The 22,329-nt window shown below is 46.1% G+C and overlaps 2 protein-coding genes across 2 annotated transcripts in view; one reads left to right on the top strand and one right to left on the bottom strand.

Moving 5' to 3' along the window:
• Nucleotides 1–22,329, top strand: part of LOC307224190 (kyphoscoliosis peptidase-like) — a 281,232-nt gene that overhangs the window by 46,629 nt on the left and 212,274 nt on the right. The gene's annotated exons all lie outside the window — the stretch shown is intronic.
• The window catches only part of DNAAF9 (dynein axonemal assembly factor 9), an 83,531-nt gene that overhangs the window by 21,717 nt on the left and 39,485 nt on the right, over nucleotides 1–22,329 (bottom strand). Inside the window, exons 8-22 of the mRNA XM_079990727.1 lie at nucleotides 20,800–20,898; nucleotides 19,410–19,465; nucleotides 18,067–18,202; nucleotides 15,715–15,796; nucleotides 15,280–15,316; nucleotides 14,786–14,873; nucleotides 13,717–13,793; nucleotides 12,387–12,431; nucleotides 10,597–10,642; nucleotides 9,226–9,337; nucleotides 7,804–7,874; nucleotides 6,340–6,390; nucleotides 5,335–5,422; nucleotides 3,226–3,329; nucleotides 1,089–1,235 (exon numbers count right to left, since the gene is read on the bottom strand). Coding sequence (XP_079846853.1) covers nucleotides 1,089–1,235; nucleotides 3,226–3,329; nucleotides 5,335–5,422; nucleotides 6,340–6,390; nucleotides 7,804–7,874; nucleotides 9,226–9,337; nucleotides 10,597–10,642; nucleotides 12,387–12,431; nucleotides 13,717–13,793; nucleotides 14,786–14,873; nucleotides 15,280–15,316; nucleotides 15,715–15,796; nucleotides 18,067–18,202; nucleotides 19,410–19,465; nucleotides 20,800–20,898 — 1,239 coding nt within the window. The remainder of the gene's footprint in view (nucleotides 1–1,088; nucleotides 1,236–3,225; nucleotides 3,330–5,334; nucleotides 5,423–6,339; nucleotides 6,391–7,803; nucleotides 7,875–9,225; nucleotides 9,338–10,596; nucleotides 10,643–12,386; nucleotides 12,432–13,716; nucleotides 13,794–14,785; nucleotides 14,874–15,279; nucleotides 15,317–15,714; nucleotides 15,797–18,066; nucleotides 18,203–19,409; nucleotides 19,466–20,799; nucleotides 20,899–22,329) is intronic.

The raw sequence follows: 22,329 nt of genomic DNA, 5'->3' as shown, positions 1-22,329 counted from the left end.
TTAAAATCTGATTTTACTTCAATTGACTCATTATCCATTTTTATTCTGTATTTGCCATGCATTTTGTTTAACAAAAGTCTATTAATACAAAACATTGCCTCTTCTCCATAGAGCCAAAGGCAGATTCTCTCTCTCTCTCTCTCTCTCTCTCTCACACACACACACAACACACACATACACACACAAAACCACACAAACACTACTCTCTCACCACACAGTTTACCACTCAACAATTTTATGATTTGTGCCTCCGCTGAAAAGCCATTGCTCTGAAGACAATGTGCACACACTGTCAGTGATGTTTGACTTTCAATGACCCTTTCACGTGTGCAAATTATTACTTGCACGTTCATCCATCAGTGAACACAGTATCTTGTGTGACTTCAAAAGACAGTCAATGACAGAGAAGGCAAACAGCAGTGACAAAGAAGGTTCATCACTCGCTTGTGTCAGAGTAAACCAGAGGCATTTCGACCAAGCCAAGTCCCAGGGTTCAGCCCTGCCCAGACCTCAAATGTGAGAAATGCATGGAGGAGAAGATGCATTTTCACTGTGACCCTGAAGAGGAATTGCAGTGGTGTCAGACACAACAACTTCCATCATCTTTGGCTGCTCACTGATGGAAGATGGAATCCAGCAACACCTCGAGAGAGAACACCACGTTGGTCCCCCTCAAGCTAGTGGATCTGGATATGCCAACCCTAAAACTGGAAGTCCCCATGCCAACTGCCCATATTCCTGGCTGCCTCTCGGACCACTCCCATCACCCACAAGGCCACAGGAGCAGAGCAGGCGGAAAGCCAGGAAATAACTTCAGAGCCACAGCTGCCAAAATCCATGGCTAGCTCTCTGTAAGGTTACTTGGGAGAAAGGGGATGTACATGGAAACACCTGCTCGGATCAGGGCCTGGCTGAGAGGCAGGAAGGGGCAGAGGTTCCGATGGCTTCATCCCTCTTCCCGAGCCTTCCTGACCCAGGGAAACCAACCGCAAGGGGGAGTCGGCCGGCAGAACATTGTAATGATTCTCTCCCCACCATATCAAAAAGGGCATTTTTTTACTTCTAGACCGATCTCTTGTTCACGTCACCTGTGAGTAGAAAGCTTTATAAAGCTTTGACTTTGGGAAAAGCGCGATCATCAGAGAGTTGCCTGGAGTGTGGAGCTGGACCGGCAGGTGAGCAAGCAGGGAGCTCTTGTAGTCGATAAGGAGAGCGGCAACGACACTCGTGGAGTCCTAGGGAACAGGACAGGGAGAGAACGACTTCTGAAAGGAGGTGGGTGGGAAACTGGCTGTCCAAGAGCCCCTGCCCACCACAAAGGACGTCCGCCATGCATAAAAACCTGACTTCATGGACATCCTTTTGCACATACTTCCAAGGTTTGAAAACAGTTGGTTAGAAAGAGCCGTTTGTACAAGAATGCAACACTACTATCTACCTCTGTTTAAAAGGGGCGTCGCAGTACAGCATTTGGTTCCATGCAAGATTGAATGGCCTGATCCTGGATTAGCTCCCTGATGGGGGAGATGCATGGGGAGGTAAGCCCCCTGTTTAGTTGCCACCAGCCCATTTTACCTTTACCTACATCTGAACCTGGTCGAAGAAGAAAAACCAACATACACTGAACCAAAGTGAAACCGACAGGGAGCTTATGACTGCTTTTGCAAGCAGGTTCTCCGAAACTGTTTTTAGCATCCTGGAGGTTCCCTCTGAAAGTTGGTTTTTGGAACACAGCAGCAATGTGCAAACACTTCAAATATGGCACTGCCGATTCTGAAACACCCCTCTTTTCCCGGATGGCTATCAAGAGAAATGGTCAGCGTAAAGGGAGGCAGCTTATAGAATATGCCGCCAGGGCGCTGATTCATTTACAGATTAAAATGCTTATCTCTTCCTGTATATCTGCATTATTGCTAGGCTACAGATGTTCCCAACTATCGCCACCTCTCATCTCATTTGTGTTATTTTTAGCTCTCCAGCCTCATGCCTTGCCAGGTCAGTGAAACAATGCAAATTCCCTTTCGGAGTTTTTGCTCCACGCAGAATACCTGGCAGCCGTTCAGAAGCGATAGCCCAGGCCCCATAAATAGCCAGAGGTTTATAGGAGTTGGGTGTCTTGGAGCCAAACAATAGAAGGAAGGTCAGGGCCCACACAGCTTGCAACGCCACAAAGGGGCAGGCAGGCAGGCAGGGGGAGAAAGGATTCAAAGGGGCATGTGTGTTCATAGCCTTTGAATCTGGAGCTTTTCAAGTTTAACCCCTCCATTATGCATTGTTCTTCACGTATAATAAGCCACGCTTCCACCAAATGCTTTTGCAGATTGTGGAATGGTGATGTGATCAAAGACTCAAGGCAGAAGAAAACACACACAGAGACTTTGAGCACGTCTAAAAGTTCCCTGCTTGGGCTGTTGGGTGCAGGGCAAAAGAGCACACGATCCCTGCTGATTCCACTGCCATGCCAGTCCTCTTTCTACATGAGGCTGCATTTTAAACTGCATTTTAACCTGTATTTTAAATTGGGGTTTTTTCCTCTTATGTTTTTACAGTGGTACCTCGGGTTAAGAACTTAATTCGTTCTGGAGGTCCGTTCTTAACCTGAAACTGTTCTTAACCTGAAGCACCACTTTAGCCAATGGGGCCTCCTGCTGCTGCCACGCCGCCGGAGCACGATTTCTGTTCTCATCCTGAAGCAAAGTTCTTAACCTGAAGCACTATTTCTGGGTTAGCAGAGTCTGTAACCTGAAGCGTATGTAACCTGAAGCATATGTAACCTGAGGTACCACTGTACTCTAATTTTACTGATGTTAGCTACCCTGAGCCCGGCTCTGGCCGGGGAGGGCGGGGTATAAATAAAATTTATTATTATTAATTATTATTATTATTATTATTACTATTATTACAGTAGGCAGCCCCCCTGGCGCCACCTGATGTTGTGGGGCAGCAACACTCACCACTACCTCCCTCTCCATTTTATTGCAATTCATCCCCACATCTCCCCAATTTTCAAGGCTGTTTTTCTTTTCATCCCTGCCCTCAGTGAACTGAGACAGAGGAGAGTCTGGTCAACTTCTGGTCCTTATTATTCCCGAGCTTGCGGGGAGGGGCACGCATTTCTGCCCTGTAGAATTCTGGACTCCTGCGTTGCACGAGTCTGGGGAAAGTTTTTCTGTCTGCATGGAGCGGTTGCGGCAAGAACAGACCTTGGAATGGAACAGCACTCACCCCATCGTAGAACCTGATGGATGTCATGTGAGCCTTGGAAATGGTGATGCTTCCGTAGTGCGGGTGGCAAAACAGAAGGCCCTCTGAGAAGAAATAGAGCTTACCTGCAAAGGGAAGCAGGGGTGGGGGTGGGGAGGAGAAGAATACATGAGATGCTTCATGCATCGGCTTAAAATCCCTCTGTATAAGGAGCCAGGCAGATCTTTTTGCCAAGACCACATAACACCAGTCTTGAAAGACCTACACTGGCTCCCAGTACGTTTCCGAGCACAATTCAAAGTGTTGGTGCTGACCTTTAAAGCCCTAAACGGCCTCGGCCCAGTATACCTGAAGGAGCGTCTCCACCTCCATCATTCTGCCTGGACACTGAGGTCCAGCTCCGAGGGCCTTCTGGCGGTTCCCTCATTGCAAGAAGCCAAGTTACAGGGAACCAGGCAGAGGGCCTTCTCGGTGGTGGCGCCCGCCCTGTGGAATGCCCTCCCATCAGATGTCAAAGAGATAAACAACTACCTGACATTTAGAAGACATCTGAAGGCAGCCCTCTTCAGGGAAGTTTGACATTTTGATGTATTTTTAATCTATGTTGGAAGCCGCCCAGAGTAGCTGGGGAAACCCAACCAGATGGGCGGGGTATAAATAATAAATTATGATGATGATGATGATGATCGATGATCGATGATGATGAACTCGAGGATCATGCATGGTACTGCCCACCTTTAGGCTGAACTGAACATGAGGGAAAGAGGCAACAGTCCCAACGAAAGCAGGCCCGGACGCTGCCTTTGGACACAGCCACACTAGACTCGCTTTAAATAAGCAAACTACTTTTGTGTTTCAGATGCATCACTCAGTCTGTACGCTGTCTTTTAAGGGCAGTGAAGTGTGGCGAAATTCTGTTTAGAGAAACTCATTCCTATAAAGTGACACCATGGAAGCTGAATCCGAGACAGAGATTGGGAAATGCAACTATGCAAAATGCACCTCCTTCTTCTGCACTTCTCATTCTCCCATTAGAAAGTAGAGTCACAGTCACAAATTAATTTTTCACTCTCTTCCCACTTATTTTCTTTAAAAATGTGAACGACGCATAAAAATTCACTCCAATGATTAAATCCACCAGATACTGGAACTTACCAGAGTCAGTATTTACTTTTAAGGAAGTAATATTTTAGGAGCAAATGCTGCCCTTTGGGGGCAAAAGCACATTTGCAGTTTCACTTTGTCGCTTAAACCAAACATGGCAAGCTAAAACCTTGCAGCCCACGCAGTGCTGGGTTATCCGAAAAGCCTTATGGATAGAGGTCTAAAGGAGATTTCCTAAAGTGAACATCTTAGTGCAAATGCCTTTCAGAGCAGCTCAGGTGGTACACCATGTGTGTATTTGTGTGTGTGTGTGTGTGTAAATCCAAGTTAGAGCACCAGAATGGCGTATCTAGACAGGCATCTGGGACTGACTCAAGCTGAAAGGGGACTCAGGGAGGTCTTTACGGTTAAGGGACAGAGCGGCTCTGCTGATCCATGGAGCTGATTTACACCCCCAAGGAAATGTCGCCACGAGCGGCAACGCTAGATGTGGAGCTTGAACCTCAGAGCAGTTTCATACTGAAACGGGGAGATGACAAGATACAACTAGCAGCACAACAAGGGGGTTTATTTGAGAGGATTCCATTTCATAATAAAACAATTGTTCTAACAGGAAAGAATAAAGACTAAGCACTAGCTGAGGATGAGGACTAGGACCTAAGAATTATTTCAGATGTGTTAATAACTGGTGGCATTTTATTACCTCCTGCCACATCAGAAGCTCTTGAAGTTCTCTGTTTTTTTAAAAGAGGCTTGCTGTTCAACAAGGAAGGGGCTGCTCCTGAAACCGGCACACATGTCCAGGCACAGGGCTAGACGTGAGGTCCTTTGAATCTTGACCGCTACTTCAGATTCAAATTCGCGGGCATCAACAAAATGGCAGACTTTCCGAAACAGGGGGAGAATCAAAAAGCAGGGAAGTTGAGAAACCCAAGGCGTGTGTGTGTGTGTGTGTGTGTGTGTGTGCATGGGCCTCTCCTTTCGCTGCCTGTTCATTCAAATGTCCCATCTGGGCAGGTCGCTTACCTTCCTCTGGTCTACACAGGGAATTGCTGGAAGCAATATAGGCTCCGTCGCCTCCCGTCAGGAAGGTTCCCAGGAAAGTTTCTTCTTCCTGTAAAGGTGGAGAGTTTTTAAGGATCAAACAATATCAACGGAGTCTCTGAACCGGACCAATTATATTTGAAAGATACTCTCTCCCTATCGGCTGAACGTTGATCCACAACACCCCTTAGGAACATTGGAAGGCACCTGGTACCAACTCGGACAATTTGTCCTTCCAGTTCATCACTGTCTGACTGGAGGAGGTTCTCCAGAGTCTCGGGCACAAAGGAGTTGTTTTCTCAGTTGCTATGCGATCTTTCAAATCGCTACGGAAAGCACATGCTCTACCACTGATCTATGAGCCATCATTGAACCAATGGCAAAACCTCTTGTCTTTTCTGACTGTACCCGACAGGAGGAATGGGCGACCAGTGGCCCTTGGTCTTCTCTTGGTCTTCCATTACCCTCAGCAACGTTGGATGGGCAAGATCTGCAAGACCACAGATTCCCTATCCCTGCCCCAGTGGTTCTCAGAATGATTGCAAGGCCTCCCCTTAGGAGGTGTGGGTCACCTGGAGGGAGGAGTGTCGAGTTTTAGACAGAGGGGATATCCTGAAGCCAGGGCTGTCTTCCGTCTCCATCAAGCAGGACTGCGTGTGCATAATAGTGGACTGAATGCCCCCTCATCTAAACTGGATGCATGGCAGAGGACTGCGCCCTCGATGGCTCCTTAGCCTCATTTCTTTCGAGGGCGGGCTCAGAAAAGTTGCTTTTAGCCTTCTCATTGTGCATGCAAACCACATCTAAATAGCTAAATCTGCAAAACAAGTGCTGGGGAGGAAGGGGACAAGCACTAGACAGAAACGGACAATATAACACAAAGCTTAATATTCTTGGGAACCTCCGCCAGCAAAGCGTTAGACCCAGACACACTCACACACTGACATGACCTCAGGCTTCATCAGCCGGCCAAGTTGCATTACAAACCTTCAGGATTTGCTGGGCCTTCTCTGACAGTTTCACTTCGTTATCTTCAACCTATAAACAAAGCCAACAATTGCTTCAGCTCAGTGCATTTCCTTCGCCAACTGGAAATCCTGTAATATAACTGCAGTGGAACTCTTGCAGCTTGTGCCGCCTGAACTGTTTCGAGGTGCGCAACTTAGAACGACAGAACTGTACAGCTGGAAGGGACCATGAGAGTCATCTAGTCCAACCGCCTGCCGTGCTGGAATCTTTCACCCAACGTGGGGCTTGAGTCCATGACCCTGAGATCAACAGCCGCATGCTCCATCAACTGAGCTATCCCTTTGGACCCCATGGATGGCAATCATCCGTGTCCCCAGTTTTATGGAGCAAGCATAAAGTGGTCTTCAGCCGCAGTGCCATATGACAGTTTTACTCGGGTGTCGGGCTTAAGCTGAAAGGCAGTGACTGGGCAAAGGTAACCTTAATAATAATAATAATAATAATAGTAAATTTTATTTATACCCCGCCCTCCCCGGCCAGAGCCAGGCTCAGGGCAGCTAACACCAATAAAATCACAGTAAAAACATAATGGGGGGGAAGGGGGGGAATAACCAATTTAAAATACAGGTTAAAATGCAATTTAAAATGCAGCTTCATTTTAAAGTAGCCAATAAATCAAGACCATAAGGGGAGGGCAACATAAGAGTTTGGGTCAGACCGAGTCCAAACCAAAGGCCAGGCGGAACAGCTCGGTCTTGCAGGTCCTGCGGAAAGATGTCAAGTCCTGCAGGGCCCTAGTTAGTCTCTTGTGACAGAGTGTTCCACCACGTCGGGGCCAGTGCTGAAAAGTCCCTGGCCCTAGTTGAAACCAATCTAACCTCCTTGAGGCACGGGACCTCCAAAGTGTTGTTACCTTGTGATTCTCAAGGCTGAGTCTCTCCTGGGTCGTAGTCCATGCATAGGCAAACTCAGCCCTGTAGTTGTTTTGGGACTACAACTCCCATGATCCCTAGCTAACAGGACCAGTGGTCAGGGATGATGGGAATTGTAGTCCCAAAAACATCTGGAGGGCCGAGTTTGCCTACACCTGTCCTAGTCCATCTCTCTATGTGCCACACCACAGAGCATCTCTTCATTTGCGTGATTCTCACACTTCACACCAAAGTCTCCTCCTATCTTGGAATCCCCTCTACGTTTCATTTCCTACTGGACAAAAGCACTTTGGCCGAATGTGCACGTAGGAAAAGTTAACACGATTCGGTCCTCGGTCCTATTTAATCAGCTTTTCACCTCCCGGTATCACAGAGTAAGCTCGCCAAGTACAGAGTCCATTTCAAGCACAATTTCACAGTTGCACTTGGAACAAGCTCAGCAGAGTAGTTTTCCTTGCTTTCGGCACATTTGTATGAAAAAGTTCCGCAATCATATCACTAAAAGAAAAAAAAAAGGGGGGGGGGTTTAAGGGAATGAAGTCATACCTACCAGCCAAGAAACAGATCTCGGGATAGCTGCAGTGAGAATGACGTAGCTGGTTTCTGTGCTAATGCTGCCATCTGCAGGAAAGCGAAGAAAAGGATAAGTAGTGCAGCTCCTGAGCTTCTGGAGAGGTAAAATCCTGTATACCTGTGGCTCAATGGGGCTGTTTCATTGGAGGGATTCATTTCCTGAGCCATGTACAGTCAAACCTCGGTTTTCAAACGGCTCCGCTTTCAAACGTTTTGGCTCCCAAACGCCGAAAACCCGGAAGTAAATGCTCTAGTTTACGAATGTTTTTCGGAACCTGAACATCTGACGCAGTTTCCGCTTGAGTGCAGGAAGCTCTTGCAACCAATCGGAAGCCGCGCCTCAGTTGTCAAATGTTTTGGAAGTCGAACAGTCTTCCAGAATGGATTACATTTGACAACCACAGTTTGACTGTAACAGGAAGGGGACAGTTTGTAGATGTTGCCTCCAACGAACTCTGAAAAATCAGATAGGTTGCCAAAACAGAGATCTTAGGTCCGCTGGGAGCAAAGGAAGCGATTGGATCAACAATCCGTTCAGCTCAGTACTGTCTGCACCAGCCTTCACCAACCTGACATTCTCCAGATGTTTTGTGATGCTGGCTGGGGCAGATTCGTGGTCCAAAACATCTGGAGAGAGCCAGGCTGGGAAAGGCTGGTGTACAATGACTGCAGAACGATTTCAAACAAGGAGACTTCCCCAGTCATACCCGGAGATGCTGGGGACTGAACTGGGGCTTTTTGCATGCAAGGCAGATGTCTACCAGATGTCCCTCCTGGCCCATGTACCCGTAAGTGGAAGGTTCCTAAAGGTGAAATAATTTATCACGTGCTCTAGCTTTGTGCCATGATAAGTTCAAGAAACTAGCTTGGTGTGGACAGGCTTGTGAAGGCAAATGCCTCCCCAGATAAATATTATGCAGACCTCACAGTGAAGCTGAGCCATTTGCTAGTGTGTGCTTGATAAGAATTTAGCATTTACTCATTGGGTTGGTTTGCATGAAATGCTAAGCCATCAGCCAATGAATGGAAGAGCCTTGGGGGTCATGTGATGCCCATTCTGCTTAATCTGCCCTCTCATGTCCACTCTCTTCTGGCAAACTATAGGTTGCTGTTACACCCAAACAGGCAACCTATAGTTTGTGCTTGCCCTCTATACCAGAACGGTCAAACTATAGGTGTAACAGCAAGCCGTAGTTTATTGTGAAAGAGAGGCAATCCAAGTACGCAAGAGGAAAATAATAGGGGGTAGGAGGAATCTGCAAGGCCAAGGTTTGATCACACAGTGTCCAAGCTGGCTTGGTGTTACGCGTGAACCAAAAGCCATTCCACACGCAACGTAGTTTGACGTTGCATTTGAAAGAGCTTTTCCCACTGAAGGTTTTCTTGGGTGACAAAATACCTTTTTCTTTCACAAGAATTTGTGACGCCAGGAACGATTCTGAGAAGATCACCGACCCAAGGCAGCCCCTTCCGCCAAGCAAGTCAGGAATGTCATATACTGTCATGGACACCTGCAGCAAACCAAGGAGGCGGGTGGGGAGAGAAGGAGGAGCAAAAAAGAGCTTGGGTCAATACTGCCACTTATCCATCACAGTCCCCAGCTAAAATAAGAGCTCATATTTTTGTGACTAAAGGAATTCTGTGGAACAGCTGGATGGGGAACTTTTTCAGCCCGGGGGCCAGATTCCCTTCCAAACACAACCTTCTGAGGGCCACATGTCAGTGCTGAGGCCAAAGGCATAAGTGGGAAAAGAAAAGAATGTTAATTTTATCTTGGTACCGTAGGCTAGTCTGGAGGCAGTGAAGGCGACCAACTTGGATAGCTCCAAAAAATTAGACAAATTCATAGAGGTTAAGCAGCTACTAGCCAGAATAGCTCTCTTCTACCTGTCAGAAGAGGGACGTGGGTGGCAATGTGGGTTAAACCACAGAGCCTAGGACTTGCTGATCAGAAGGTCGGCAGTTCGAATCCCCGCGACGGGGTGAGCTCCCATTGCTCAGTCCCTGCTCCTGCCAACCTAGCAGTTCGAAAGCACGTCAAAGTGCAAGTAGATAAATAGGTACCACTCTGGCGGGAAGGTAAACGGCGTTTCCGTGCGCTGCTCTGATTCACCAGAACCGGCTTAGTCATGCTGGCCACATGACCCGGAAGCTGTACGCTGGCTCCCTCGGCCAATAAAGCGAGATGAGCGCCGCAACCCCAGAGTTGGCCACGACTGGACCTAATGCTCAGGGGTCCCTTTACCTTTACCTGTCAGAAGCAGTAACAGTTGCTGGAAAGCCCAGGAGGCGAGACTGCTCTTGCACTCAGGCCTTGGGCTTCCCACTGGCCACCATGAGAACAGGACGTGGGACCAGATGAAACACTGGCCTGATCCTGCCATCTCTTCTTGTGTGACTATGTGGTTTCTGCAGACTCACCTATCTCTATGTCCTCCATGCAGGCAAGTATTAAGAGACACATTCCCACTAGGCAAGAACTAGGGTGGAAGCAAGGCCAGTGAAGGATGTGGCTTTGGGGGGGGGGGGGAGTCCCGAGGGACAGAGAGAGAAGCCTGGAGGGCTGCCTTTGGCTCCCAGCCTTGAGGCTCCTTGGGGTACATAGCACCTCCTCTGCACCTCTGCCAGCTATAAGCCCCTGTGCACAATGTGGCTCAGGCAGGAGGCCGGAGGGTCTCCTGAGCCTTCCTGAACTTGCCAATACCTCTCAAGGCATTTTAGTAAAAGGACATGAACATCTAGGAAGCAGCAAACTTTAAATTCGACTCACTGTTTTCACTAAGTAGAGGCTGTCCTCATTATCCAGCGGAATAATTCTGGAAGGATAAACACATTGTTAGAAAACTTCCATTGCAGTTTGAAACTGCCCTACCAGCAAAAATCGAGAAAGCCAACAAGGCAATTTTTTGTTGCTGGCGTCCGTCTGTCTTGAGAGGCAATGGAGTGTGCCTTCCGAGGTGAAGCAAAACCACTGCATCAGCAGCACCAAGGTGACCAATCTGGAGCACGAGCTTGGGCAGTGTGGATGGAGGTCCTGAGTGGCTTAGACAACAAGACCCCTCTCTCAGCCTCGCTGATGTGGTCCAAAGCAAAGCAGAGCAATACATTCGGCACCCGTTGGCTGCAGGAGTTGCCAGCAAATGAGGAACATTTTTAAAAATGCATTGAGAGAATGGATTCATAGGATCACCTGAGCCAGCCTCTGTCCATCTATAAGTACTGCTGCTCCTTGGGAGCGATTTCATGATTGCAGGAGCTTAAAAAAGAGCCACCGCTTGTAGACCTCTCTGGACATTACTAAGAAGCAGCAGCAGAAGGAATTGTATCTGCCAAATGTGCTCCAGAGACATCTGGGTAGCATCATATGCAGTCAGAACTGGCCCCAGAGCAGCGGTTCTCAACCTGTGGGTCCCCAGATATTGTTGGACTACAACTCCCATCATCCCTGAGCTCTGGCCTGCTAGCTAGGGGTGATGGGAGTTGTAGTTCAACAACATCTGGGGACCCACAGGTTGAGAAAGGCTGCCCTAGAGACTCCAGCAGTAAATCACCAAGCACAGAGTTCAAAATCTTATCATGACCCAAGGAAGACCCACCTGGCTCAATCACTGCTCACCTTTTTGCTGTTTATGGAGCCCTTTGAGACAATTTAATATTCTGCTGCTCAGCTCCATATTAACAAACGTAACGTAAACTGTTTTGAGGTTTGTTTGCTTTTACAATCAAGCAGTATATATATTTTATGAAATAAAAATAAATAAAATAAGTTGGTTTTTTGCCATTTCCACCCATACATTTTTAGAAATGTTTTAATGCTGAAGATGAAACGCTGCAGGTAAATACATATTTGCCCAGTTCAGACCATGATTAAGCCAAGGAATGTAGGGACATTTTGTTCGAGTGCAGAGACGCTTTGCTTCTCCCTTCGGACATGCTGCAAATCAATTAAGAAAGCCTCCAATTAACCTGTTCCTGCTTCACCAGAACTGGGAAGCAATGGTTATCATCTACAGAACAAAACAGGATACTGAACCCGTTTGATTTTTGGTTTAGCATGCTGGCTTGCTTCAAAGCAGGTGAAATAGGAAACCATGGCTAATTAGGAACTTCCTGAATTAACTGCAGCTTATGGGAGGAAAGCAAATGCGCTGCAGACGTGTGCAAGAGACAACCAAGATATGACTGACTGACTGAATGAATGAATTCAGCCATTCAAGTTACACTGTGACCCACCCAAAGTCCTCCAGAAATTGTAGACAGCACATTTAAACCACTATAATATGACTATAATCTCAAGGTGTGAACATTCAGTCAAGACTGACGCCACGAAGCAAGGATATTTCTATGCAAGCTTCCATTTTTCCACTGTTTTATTTCTAGATGACTAAGTGGTTTGAAGAATACCCATGCTATTCGTCTGGCAACCACAGGTATCACGGCACCAAGCGCTTTATTTGTTCTGCTTCGCTTGGTTAGACTAAAGGCAAACTCTGTTCTCTATTAAGCTGTCGGTTCAAAAAGACACGCAGCCTTCTGAAAGTGAAGCATAAAGGAACTGACCTTCCATGGTTGTTCACAGCTTGAATCTGAAAATTTATTCTAGCGCTGTAAAGGAGAAAAGCGGGGAAATCAAGAGAATATCATTTTTATTTTATTTTTACAAAGGCTTGTACTCAAACGAGTGACATTGGTGCAGCTTGAAGGGCAAACCGCATTTTACACACTGCCAGGCTTGTGAAACTGCGCTCCTAAGGTCACCTCTCTGCTCCAGATTCTAACAAAACCCTTCCCCAAAAGTTCCAGCTACATATTTATTCCTGCGAAATGCACACTTATAATAGGATTGTGTGGCATATTCTGCTTGTAAACACAGGCGTCTGTTGAATACAGCAACATATAAACTCAAAGCAGTTTAAATATTTTTAAAAGGCTACTTCTCATCTTATAATAGGAATACATCCATCTCTTACGAATAAAGGTAAAGGTAAAGGTACCCCTGCCCGTACGGGCCAGTCTTGACAGACTCTGGGGTTGTGCGCCCATCTCACTCAAGAGGCCGGGGGCCAGCGCTGTCCGGAGACACTTCCGGGTCACGTGGCCAGCGTGACATCGCTGCTCTGGCGAGCCAGAGCCGCACACGGAAACGCCGTTTACCTTCCCGCTGGTAAGCGGTCCCTATTTATCTACTTGCACCCGGAGGTGCTTTCAGATACTCTGAGAACTGAGAAAAACAGTTTTGTTAAGACAAGCCTACCCGAGGCTCAGAGTGTTGATATGTGCTTTAATCTATTTCTAGTTCAATGCTGACTTGCTTCAGAGTGCTTCCAATAGTTGTTCTTAACTGTTTTTACTGAGAATTTTATCGTTTTGTTGTTTGTAAAAAAGCAACAATCTCAAGGTGGTTTGCAAGTATGTACAAATCAAGTGTGCCAACCTTATGAAATAAGTAAACAATGCTGATTTTTGTGAATGCAAAGATTTCCCAAAACTTATTTATTGTTGCTATTTAATACATTTATTTACCACCCTTCATCCGAGAATCACAGGGCAGTTTGCTACACGCCCCAACTCTTCGCCCACCCAAGGCCAGCAAAGAACAGGATCACCAAAGCCACCTCTGAAGTTTATTATTATTATTATTATTATTATTATTATTATTATTATTATTAATTGCCCTATACCCTGGGGTATAGCTTGGAGGAGGAGCAGGCAGAGCCAGCTGTTGCCTCAGACAAGACACCCTCTCAGTCGCGCAGTCTGCAGCTTCTCCATGCCTTTCAACAACCAGACCTAGGGGGAGCTTCTGTCTTGGTGCCCCCGGACAATGAGAAACGCCTTTTGCTTTTTTCCAAAAAAATTAATTAATTAATCTCAAGAAAATTCCGCTTACCGCAATGGAGTTTTAAAGTAAGCCAGTTCAAAGGCATCGAGGATACTGAAGAATGTTTGCTCGGCTACTTCCTTTGCCTGCAAAAGACAGAGAAAGCGACGTCAAACCATCTCTGACCAAGAATTTGTGAGAAGCAGCGGGAAAGAGGAGCGTTCCCTTGGGATCCAAGACCCAGAGGACTTTCAAACAGGTCCACACTCCCACCTTACACCTTAAAATAAAATAAAACTGAGATGCCTGTTTTGGTATAAAGCAGTACATGCATTAACAGCTAATCACCACAAATAATATAGATAATAAGGGGGGGAATATGAAAAAGTCACACAATGCAGCTATTTGAGAGCAAGGAAAACCGAAGATAACTAGCCCCAATGATGCCACTGGGTTTTAGGGGAACTTATAATAATAATTTATTATTTATACCCCGCCCATCTGGCTGAGTTTCCCCAGCCACTCTGGGCGGCTCCCAATCAGTGTTAAAAACAGTACAGCATTACATATTAAAAACTTCCCTGAACAGGGCTGCCTTAAGATGTCTTCTGAATGTCAGGTAATTCTTTATCTCTTTGACATCTGATGAGAGGGCGTTCCACAGGGCGGGCGCCACTACCGAGAAGGCCCTCTGTCTGGTTCCCTGTAGCCTCACTTCTCGCAATGAGGGAACCGCCAGAAGGCCCTCGGCGCTGGATCTCAGTGTCCGGGCTGAACGATGGGGGTGGAGATGCTCCTTCAGGTATACAGGACCGAGGCCGTTTAGGGCTTTAAAGGTCAGCACCAACACTTTGAGAAGAAGGCCCTGCCATACTACTTTCAATTTCCCCTTATCCATTCTGCGGTGGCTGGGGTCATGAGTGCCTTTTTTCTTTCACTCACCAGTAAGAAAAAGGGTCTCATTCTCCCACCACTTCTTACCAGGTGGTGGGAAAGCAAGAATCCTTTCTGCAAAACTTATTCCAAGGTTGTCGGGGCGCTGCCTCCAGCATGGCCAACAACCTCTTTAAAAACCTCTGGAGGAAGTTAGAGGAAAGGGGGAAGGGTCGGTTTCCGGTATAGGAAGAAGCTTCAGTACCTTGCTGGTATTGGATGTTCTTGAATAGGAGTCTATACCAGCTAGGACAGCCTCTACGGCGGCAGCATAGATTTGAGAGAGCAGCTTGCTAGAAAATAAAAAGGAAAAAGGAAATGCAGTGCAAATTACGACACTCAGTGGATACTTCAGCTGAGACACAGGCTCCTAACCTAACGCAAAGCTGAATACTTTAAATACAACAGGGCCACATACATAAGTTTCACGAAGGATTAAAATAACAGCTTACAGCAGTGATAAGAGTTTAGAATCATGAAGTAGCTGAACGGAGTCACACTGAAAGCTAGAAGCATCAGAATGTTAGTTGTAGAACAAACCCACTTGCTAGGAAAGTGAAAAAAGCCGAAAAGGCTTTGTTGATGCAACACAAGCAACAGAAATTGGTGCACGTTCTAACTGTATTAAACTGATGAGCCAATAACGTTTGAAACAGGCGAGAGAGCAGCATAAATGGAAAAAACTAAAAACCAACTTACACTTGTTCGGCTTTCTTTTCCATCTCATTGTCATTGCCTGTTACGAGCCAAAGGGAAGTGTTATTTTTGATTTCTTAGATTTATGTGCTGCTTTTCATTCACATGAATTGCAAACAACAAATAACGATAACACAACAGGACATCACAAACACACCATAAATCATACAGAATAATTAACGCATCCGGTGTGCACCAAATAGATGAAGGATGACTTACTCTCGTAGAATAGCTAGGTCCTTAAATTTTATCTGTTCTCTTCCATTCATGTTTCAACCCATTTCTTCTGATTTTAATTTGGAAATGTGTGTGTGCATTTGTATGGACTGCAACCCACCCTAAGTCCCAGGAATTACAAAGGCTACCAGGGTGTGCGTGTACAGACAAGGACAGGCACGCTGAGGCATGCACAGAAAGAGCAGCCGAAACTGAACTTACCAAGGTAAGGCGTGTGAGTCGCTCCAAAGAAGTAGGTCCTGGAGCAAGCCAGAGGTCCCTTTGGCGAGACACACTGCACAACCTGGTCGCCAGCAAACACAAAACACACAGGTGCGTGACAAGGAATAAGGGTAGTGCATACCCTAGCCTTCTCTAACCTGACACAGTTTGGCATCTGAAGCACAACTCCCACCAGCCCCAGACAGCATGAACAATGAAAGTTGGAGTCCAACAACTTCTGAAGGGCATCAGGAAAGGAAAGGGGGTTATATGCTCTGTGCCCCAAGAACTGCTATGAACAGTGATTGAACTGTAAGTAACTGCTCCCTAAAGGGTGAGGATCCAAGCTCCAATGCAATTATTATTATTATTATTATTATTATTATTATTATTACTATTACTATTACTATTATTTTGTACCCCGCCCATCTGGTTGGGTTTCCCCGGCCACTCTGGGCAGCTTCCAACAAAGATCAAAGATACATCAAAATGTCACACATTTAAAACTTCCCTGAACAGCGGTGCCTTCAGATGTTTTCTAAATGTCAGGTAGTTGTTGATCTCTTTGACATCTGATGGGAGGGCGTTTCACAGGGCGGGTGCCACTACCGAGAAGGCCCTGTGCCTGGTTCCCTGTAACTTCACTTCTCACAGTGAGGGAACCGCCTGAAGGCCCTCAGCGCTAGACCTCAGTGTCTGGGCTGAACAATGGGGGTGGAGACGCTCCTTCAGGTATACTCCTTCAGGTATACCAGACTTCTGTATCCCCTGTTGGTCGGTTGGCCCTCTGCCTGGTTCCCTGTAGCTTTGCTTCTTGCAGTGAGGGAACCACCAGAAGGCCCTCGGTGCTGGACTTCAGTGTCCAGGCAGAACGATGGGGGTGGAGACGCTCCTTCAGGTCTACTGGGTTGAGGCCGTTTAGGGCTTTAAAGGTCAGCACCAACACTTTGAATTGTGCTCAGAAACATACTGGGAGCCTGTGTATGTCTTTCAAGACCGGTGTTATGCAAGGCCCGTGTTTGCCATTTAGGGCCTGTTGCTACTTCAAAAGCATCTCAGGGACACACCAACCCCTCTTGCGATACTGTTTGTGCCTGCGAAGGTCTCAAGGTGGTCGTATTGCTTCATCACCGCACACCCCAAAACTTCCTGCTGCAATTCTGTTAACTTATCATACCGCAAATGTTCCACTTTTGTCATGCTCCAGTGCCAGAGCTGCCGTCTCATTGGCAATGATGCAGTGAAACTGGGGAAGTGTCACAGAACAATGAATGATGCGGGAGGATGTGTGGACAGCCCTGTACAAGCCCTCCGCTGATTCACTGTTGTACCAAAGGTAAGGTAAAGGTAAAGGTAAAGGGACCCCTGACCATTAGATCCAGTCGCGGACGACTCTGGGGTTGTGGCGCTCATCTCGCTTTATCGGCCGAGGGAGCCAGCATACAGCTTCCGGGTCATGTGGCCAGCATAGAATCATAGAATCATAGAGTTGGAAGAGACCACAAGGGCCATCGAGTCCAACCCCCTGCCAAGCAGGAAACACCATCAGAACACTCCTGACATATGGTTGTCAAGCCTCTGCTTAAAGACCTCCAAAGAAGGAGACTCCACCACACTCCTAGGCAGCAAATTCCACTGTCAAACAGCTCTTACTGTCAGGAAGTTCTTCCTAATGTTTAGCTGGAATCTTCTTTCTTGTAGTTTGGAACCATTGCTCCGTGTCCGCTTCTCTGGAGCAGCAGAAAACAACCTTTCTCCCTCCTCTATGTGACATCCTTTTATATATTTGAACATGGCTATCATATCACCCCTTAACCTCCTCTTCTCCAGGCTAAACATGCCCAGCTCCCTTAGCCGTTCCTCATAAGGCATCGTTTCCAGGCCTTTGACCATTTTGGTTGCCCTCCTCTGGACACGTTCCAGTTTGTCAGTGTCCTTCTTGAACAGTGGTGCCCAGAACTGGACAAAGCATGACTAAGCTGCTTCTGGCAAACCAGAGCAGCGCACGGAAACACAGTTTACCTTCCCGCCGGAGTGGTACCTATTTATCTACTTGCACTTTGACATGCTTTCGAACTGCTAGGTTGGCAGGAGCAGGGACTGAACAACAGGAGCTCACCCCGTTGGGGGGATTCGAACCGCCAACCTTCTGATTGGCTCTGTGGTTTAACCCACAGCACCACCCGTGTCCCTTGTGCCAATGGTACATTGGAGAATATATCTGCATGTAAAGAAAGTACCCACCAGTTTGGAAGACGCCGTAGCTTTTTGGTTAGAGAACTGTTGACAGGGAGCATTATTGCAGGGCTATTTAAACAGGTGCCTATCAAAACCTCACCAGGTGATGCTTACCATGTGCTTGGCAGTGCTTCCGCCAAGGCCCGTGTTGCGAAGCAGGTGCCCCTCGGAAGGGAAATTGAAGTTGCCCGAGTTCAGGTTCTCTTTTGAGGAATGGGTGCCAAACAGGACAAATGGCTGCCTGCTGGGGCTAATCACACACACACAAAAACAGCCATCACCACCAACTCACATTTGGAAAATGATGAAATGCTTCACTTGCACCATTTATTCCAGTTCCAGGAATCAGCTTTTCCTGGTGCAGAGTTTACAGTTTTTATTTTTACAGTGGTGCCTCGCAAGACGAAATTAATCCGTTCCGCGAGTCTCTTCGTCTTGCGGTTTTTTCGTCTTGCGAAGTACGGCTATTAGCGGATTAGCGCTATTAGCGGCTTAGCGGCTTAGCGGCTATTAGCGGCTTAGAAAAAGGGGGGGGAGGAAAAAAACTCGCAAGAACTCGCAAGACGTTTCGTCTTGCGAAGCAAGCTCATAGGGAAATTCGTCTTGCAAAGCACCTCAAAAGACGGAAAACTCTTTCGTCTAGCGAGTTTTTCGTCTTGCGAGGCATTCGTCTTGCGGGGCACCACTGTATTAAGTGCAAAGTACACACAGCTCAAACAAGGGAGAGAGTGTAGCTTGTGGTAGAGCATTTCCTTTGCAGGAAAGAAGATGCCAGATTCAAACACAGGAATCTCTAGTTAAAAGATTCCGGTAGCAAACGATATGGAAAACCTCAGCTTTTTCATATCACCTGCTATTTGGGGAAGGGCCATAGGATATCTGCCTTGCACTGGGTTTCTCCAGGCAGGGTTGGGAGAGACCCCTTGTCTGAAATTCTGGGGAATGGTCAACAGTTAGAGCAGATGATCCTGAGCTGGATGGACCAATGATTCGACTTTTCCTGCACTGCAGGGGTTGGACTAGATCACCCCTGGGGTCCGAACTCTACAATTCTATGATTTTTATGACTGGGGAAAAGGCAGTTTCTTGTGTTCCTTAAGAACTTAGAGAGCTGCTGGAAGTCAGGTATGCATACCTAAGTTCCTATAGTAGAGGCTTATTTGCAGAAGCAATTGACTAGGTATGTTGGTTGTATCAGCAGTTATATTCTGGAATGTTTGCCAGCTAGACAGATAAGCCACATAAATAAAGACTCACCAACAAGCTAATGGTTACTCTGGCTTTGGCTATTGTCGAAACTAAGATGACTGTCAACAGCTTAATGGGGAAAATACATAATCACAGTTATAGCAGAGTGCTTTTGGTTTTAGAGATGCAAACACTCTTTTACATGCTGTGCTTTTATGAAATGCATTATGCTGTACTGCATTTGCTCAAGAACCTGTCAGTAAGAGTACCTGTTGTCCGTGATATGGCTGGAAATCATCCCATGGCTGAAGTAACTTCGGAATGGCTATGAAAGAAAATATATTGACTATTAGAAATAATTGACACATCCAAGCAACAACAAAAATGTGTAGTGGTGCATTACAAACTATTTCAGACTGTGCATAGGGCATATAATTTATTGAAATTTATTTCTCCCCTTTCTTATTCAATGAACGCTCATGGCATTTACACCACCCAAAATATAATGACAATCTCACACACATAATTAGTGGCAGAAACATTATGGCAATTGCTGGAGTAACATTTAGGTAATTTGTTGCCTGGTTCATAACTTGTCAGTCAACTGATTAATGTACAAAGGTTTTACTCCCCTTGCTCGGTCCCTGCTCCTGCCAACCTAGCAGTTTGAAAGCACATCAAAGTGCAAGTAGATAAATAGGTACCGCTCTGGCGGGAAGGTCTGCTCATTGTGAGAATCATTTTCTAGCCTCTCAATCAACTGCTGTGCTACTTTAGCCATGACCTTATGTACACCAGCTGGTTAATCCCCCCCCCCATAAAAGACAAGAATTAACGTGTTCACAAGGTACCAGTGATGCCTTGGATGCATAAGAGTGTGGGTAGGCAACCTAAGGCCCAGGGCCCGGATGCGGCCCATTCGCCTTCTAAATCCAGCCTGCGGATGGTCCTGGAATCAGCGTGTTTTTACATGAGTAGAATGTGTCCTTTTATTTAAAATGCATCTCTGGGTTATTTGTGGGGCCTGCCTGGTGTTTTTACATGAGTAGAATGTGTGTTTTTACCTAAAACGCATCTCTGGTTTATTTGTGGGACATAGGAATTCGTTGTTTCCCCCCAAAAAAATATAGTCTGGCCCCCCCACAAGGTCTGAGGGACAGTGGACTAGCCTCCTACTGAAAAAGTTTGCTAACCCTTGCATAAGAGAGTCATATTGTTCTTGCCCATGTTATTTTAGCAAATGTGATTTTTTAAACACCCCCCCCCCAATTTTCCTCACATAGTTTGCATTTTAGTGTATGTTTTTTTTTTTCAAATTAGAAATCAAAAACTTTAGCTGCAATCAATGGAACTTGTAAGATTTAGAGGCAGGCCAACATAGTAACTCCCTTAAATGATTCCCTTCCCAGTGAGGCATGATAGCTAAATCCCTTCCCTACCAAGACTTGTTAAATACTATACGTGCGCTATAATTCAGGGGTGGGCAGAAGGTTAGACCTACAGTCCACTGGTAGATCTCTGGGTGACTTGCTCTAGATCAGCAATGATTTCTTTGTCTCAATTGTTGAGGGGTGACAATGGCAAAAAGGCCCCCTCCTCCTCCCCAATAATGGGTTTCTGAAAAAGAGAGTTTTGCCTTTCGCATAACGAGATACAAACCTCTCCTGCCTGTGACTCTGACAGCTCCAGGATGGAAGGGATTTCGGTGTCAAAATTGGCAAAGAAATTGGTCCACTGATGTTCGAAAGTCATCAAATCCTGAGGAGAGAAACACATCCGCCATCAGTTCATTAAAGAAGCTTACTTTGCATCTGTGACTGAGTCTGTGGCATACAAAAATCCAATTAAACAGAGCTGGGGGTAGTGTTTCTATGCAAATAATTTAGAAACATTCACCAATTTTGAACATAAGTTTCACTGCCTATGTCTTCTAACTGCTGTATGGAAAAGCACATGAATATGATCTTTGAAGAATTTGTAAGTAAACCTTTTTTTAACTTACCAAACATATAGCTTACTTTCTACAGTAAGGGAAGAGGGGGACTTTGGAAGGAACTGAAATAGGAATATGTTAAAGGTCTAACAGCCTATATTTCCACACTGCATGTTTTGTAATTTTAAATCTCAAGTAGGGTTCTCTTAGCAAAGAGTACTTGCCCCAAACCTGGATCTTAGGCATCCTTATATTATACCTAGTATTTTCCCTTTAACAGAAAACCAACATTCCTCACCTTCAAACTATATAGTTCTCTGATTCTATTATGTCATGTTTGATCTAGCTGAACTAGATGACCCTCAGGGTCCCTTCCAACTCTACAACTCTCTGATTCCCCTCAACCACCACACAGGAAAACAAAACAAAACAAAAAGGACAGCAAATCAGATTAGGTGTAAAGGACTTCCTGAAAGGGGCTCTCGCCTTCCTATTTAAAATAAAATAAAATATATGAACAGATGGAAACTCAGTTGAAGAGCACTGTTCAGCCAGAACATGAAGGTTTTGCAAAAATTAAAAGGCAGGGCAGGCTACAGGGTTGGGAAGGCCAATAACTGTAGCTTTTGTTTTTTAAAGAATTCAAGTACAGTGGTACCTCGGGTTACAGACACTTCAGGTTACAGACTCCGCTAACACATAAATAGTACCTCGGGTTAAGAACTTTGCTTCAGGATGAGAACAGAAATCGTGCGATTGCGGCACAGCAGCAGTGGGAGGCCCCATTAACTAAAGTGGTGCCTCAGGTTAAGAACAGTTTCAGGTTAAGAACAGACCTCCAGAACGAATTAAGTACTTAACCCGAGGTACCACTATACATTTGAGTTTGTGCAAAATCGTTATGGGCTTCAGCGTGAGAACTCTGTATCTTGTGACTAACACACCTGTGACTTTTGCAGTGTGACATTTTGAATGGCAATGGTATGTGTGCGCCTATAAGGATGCCCACACAGCTCTGTGCAAAGAGTGCTTTTGTTCTTTAAAGAGGAGGAGGCAACTCAACCAATGGCCACTGTGTGTCAGCCAAGGTCCATTTTTAACCTTCTTTAAGAACAGCCACTCTTTCACACGCAAAACTGCCCAGACTGTTAAGACACTGGAATGAGAAGGCAAAAGGGTTCAGGCAGGCCTCTGGGTTCGCAGAAGTCATTTTAAGAAAAGCGCAAGGATCACTGCATGTGTGGAACTGAAGGAGA

This window comes from Podarcis cretensis (assembly GCF_951804945.1).
Source record: "Podarcis cretensis genome assembly, chromosome: 9".
Classification (NCBI taxonomy): domain Eukaryota; kingdom Metazoa; phylum Chordata; class Lepidosauria; order Squamata; family Lacertidae; genus Podarcis; species Podarcis cretensis.
The sequence above is the reverse complement of the archived record's forward strand: the minus strand, read 5'-3'. Positions and strand labels throughout refer to the sequence as shown.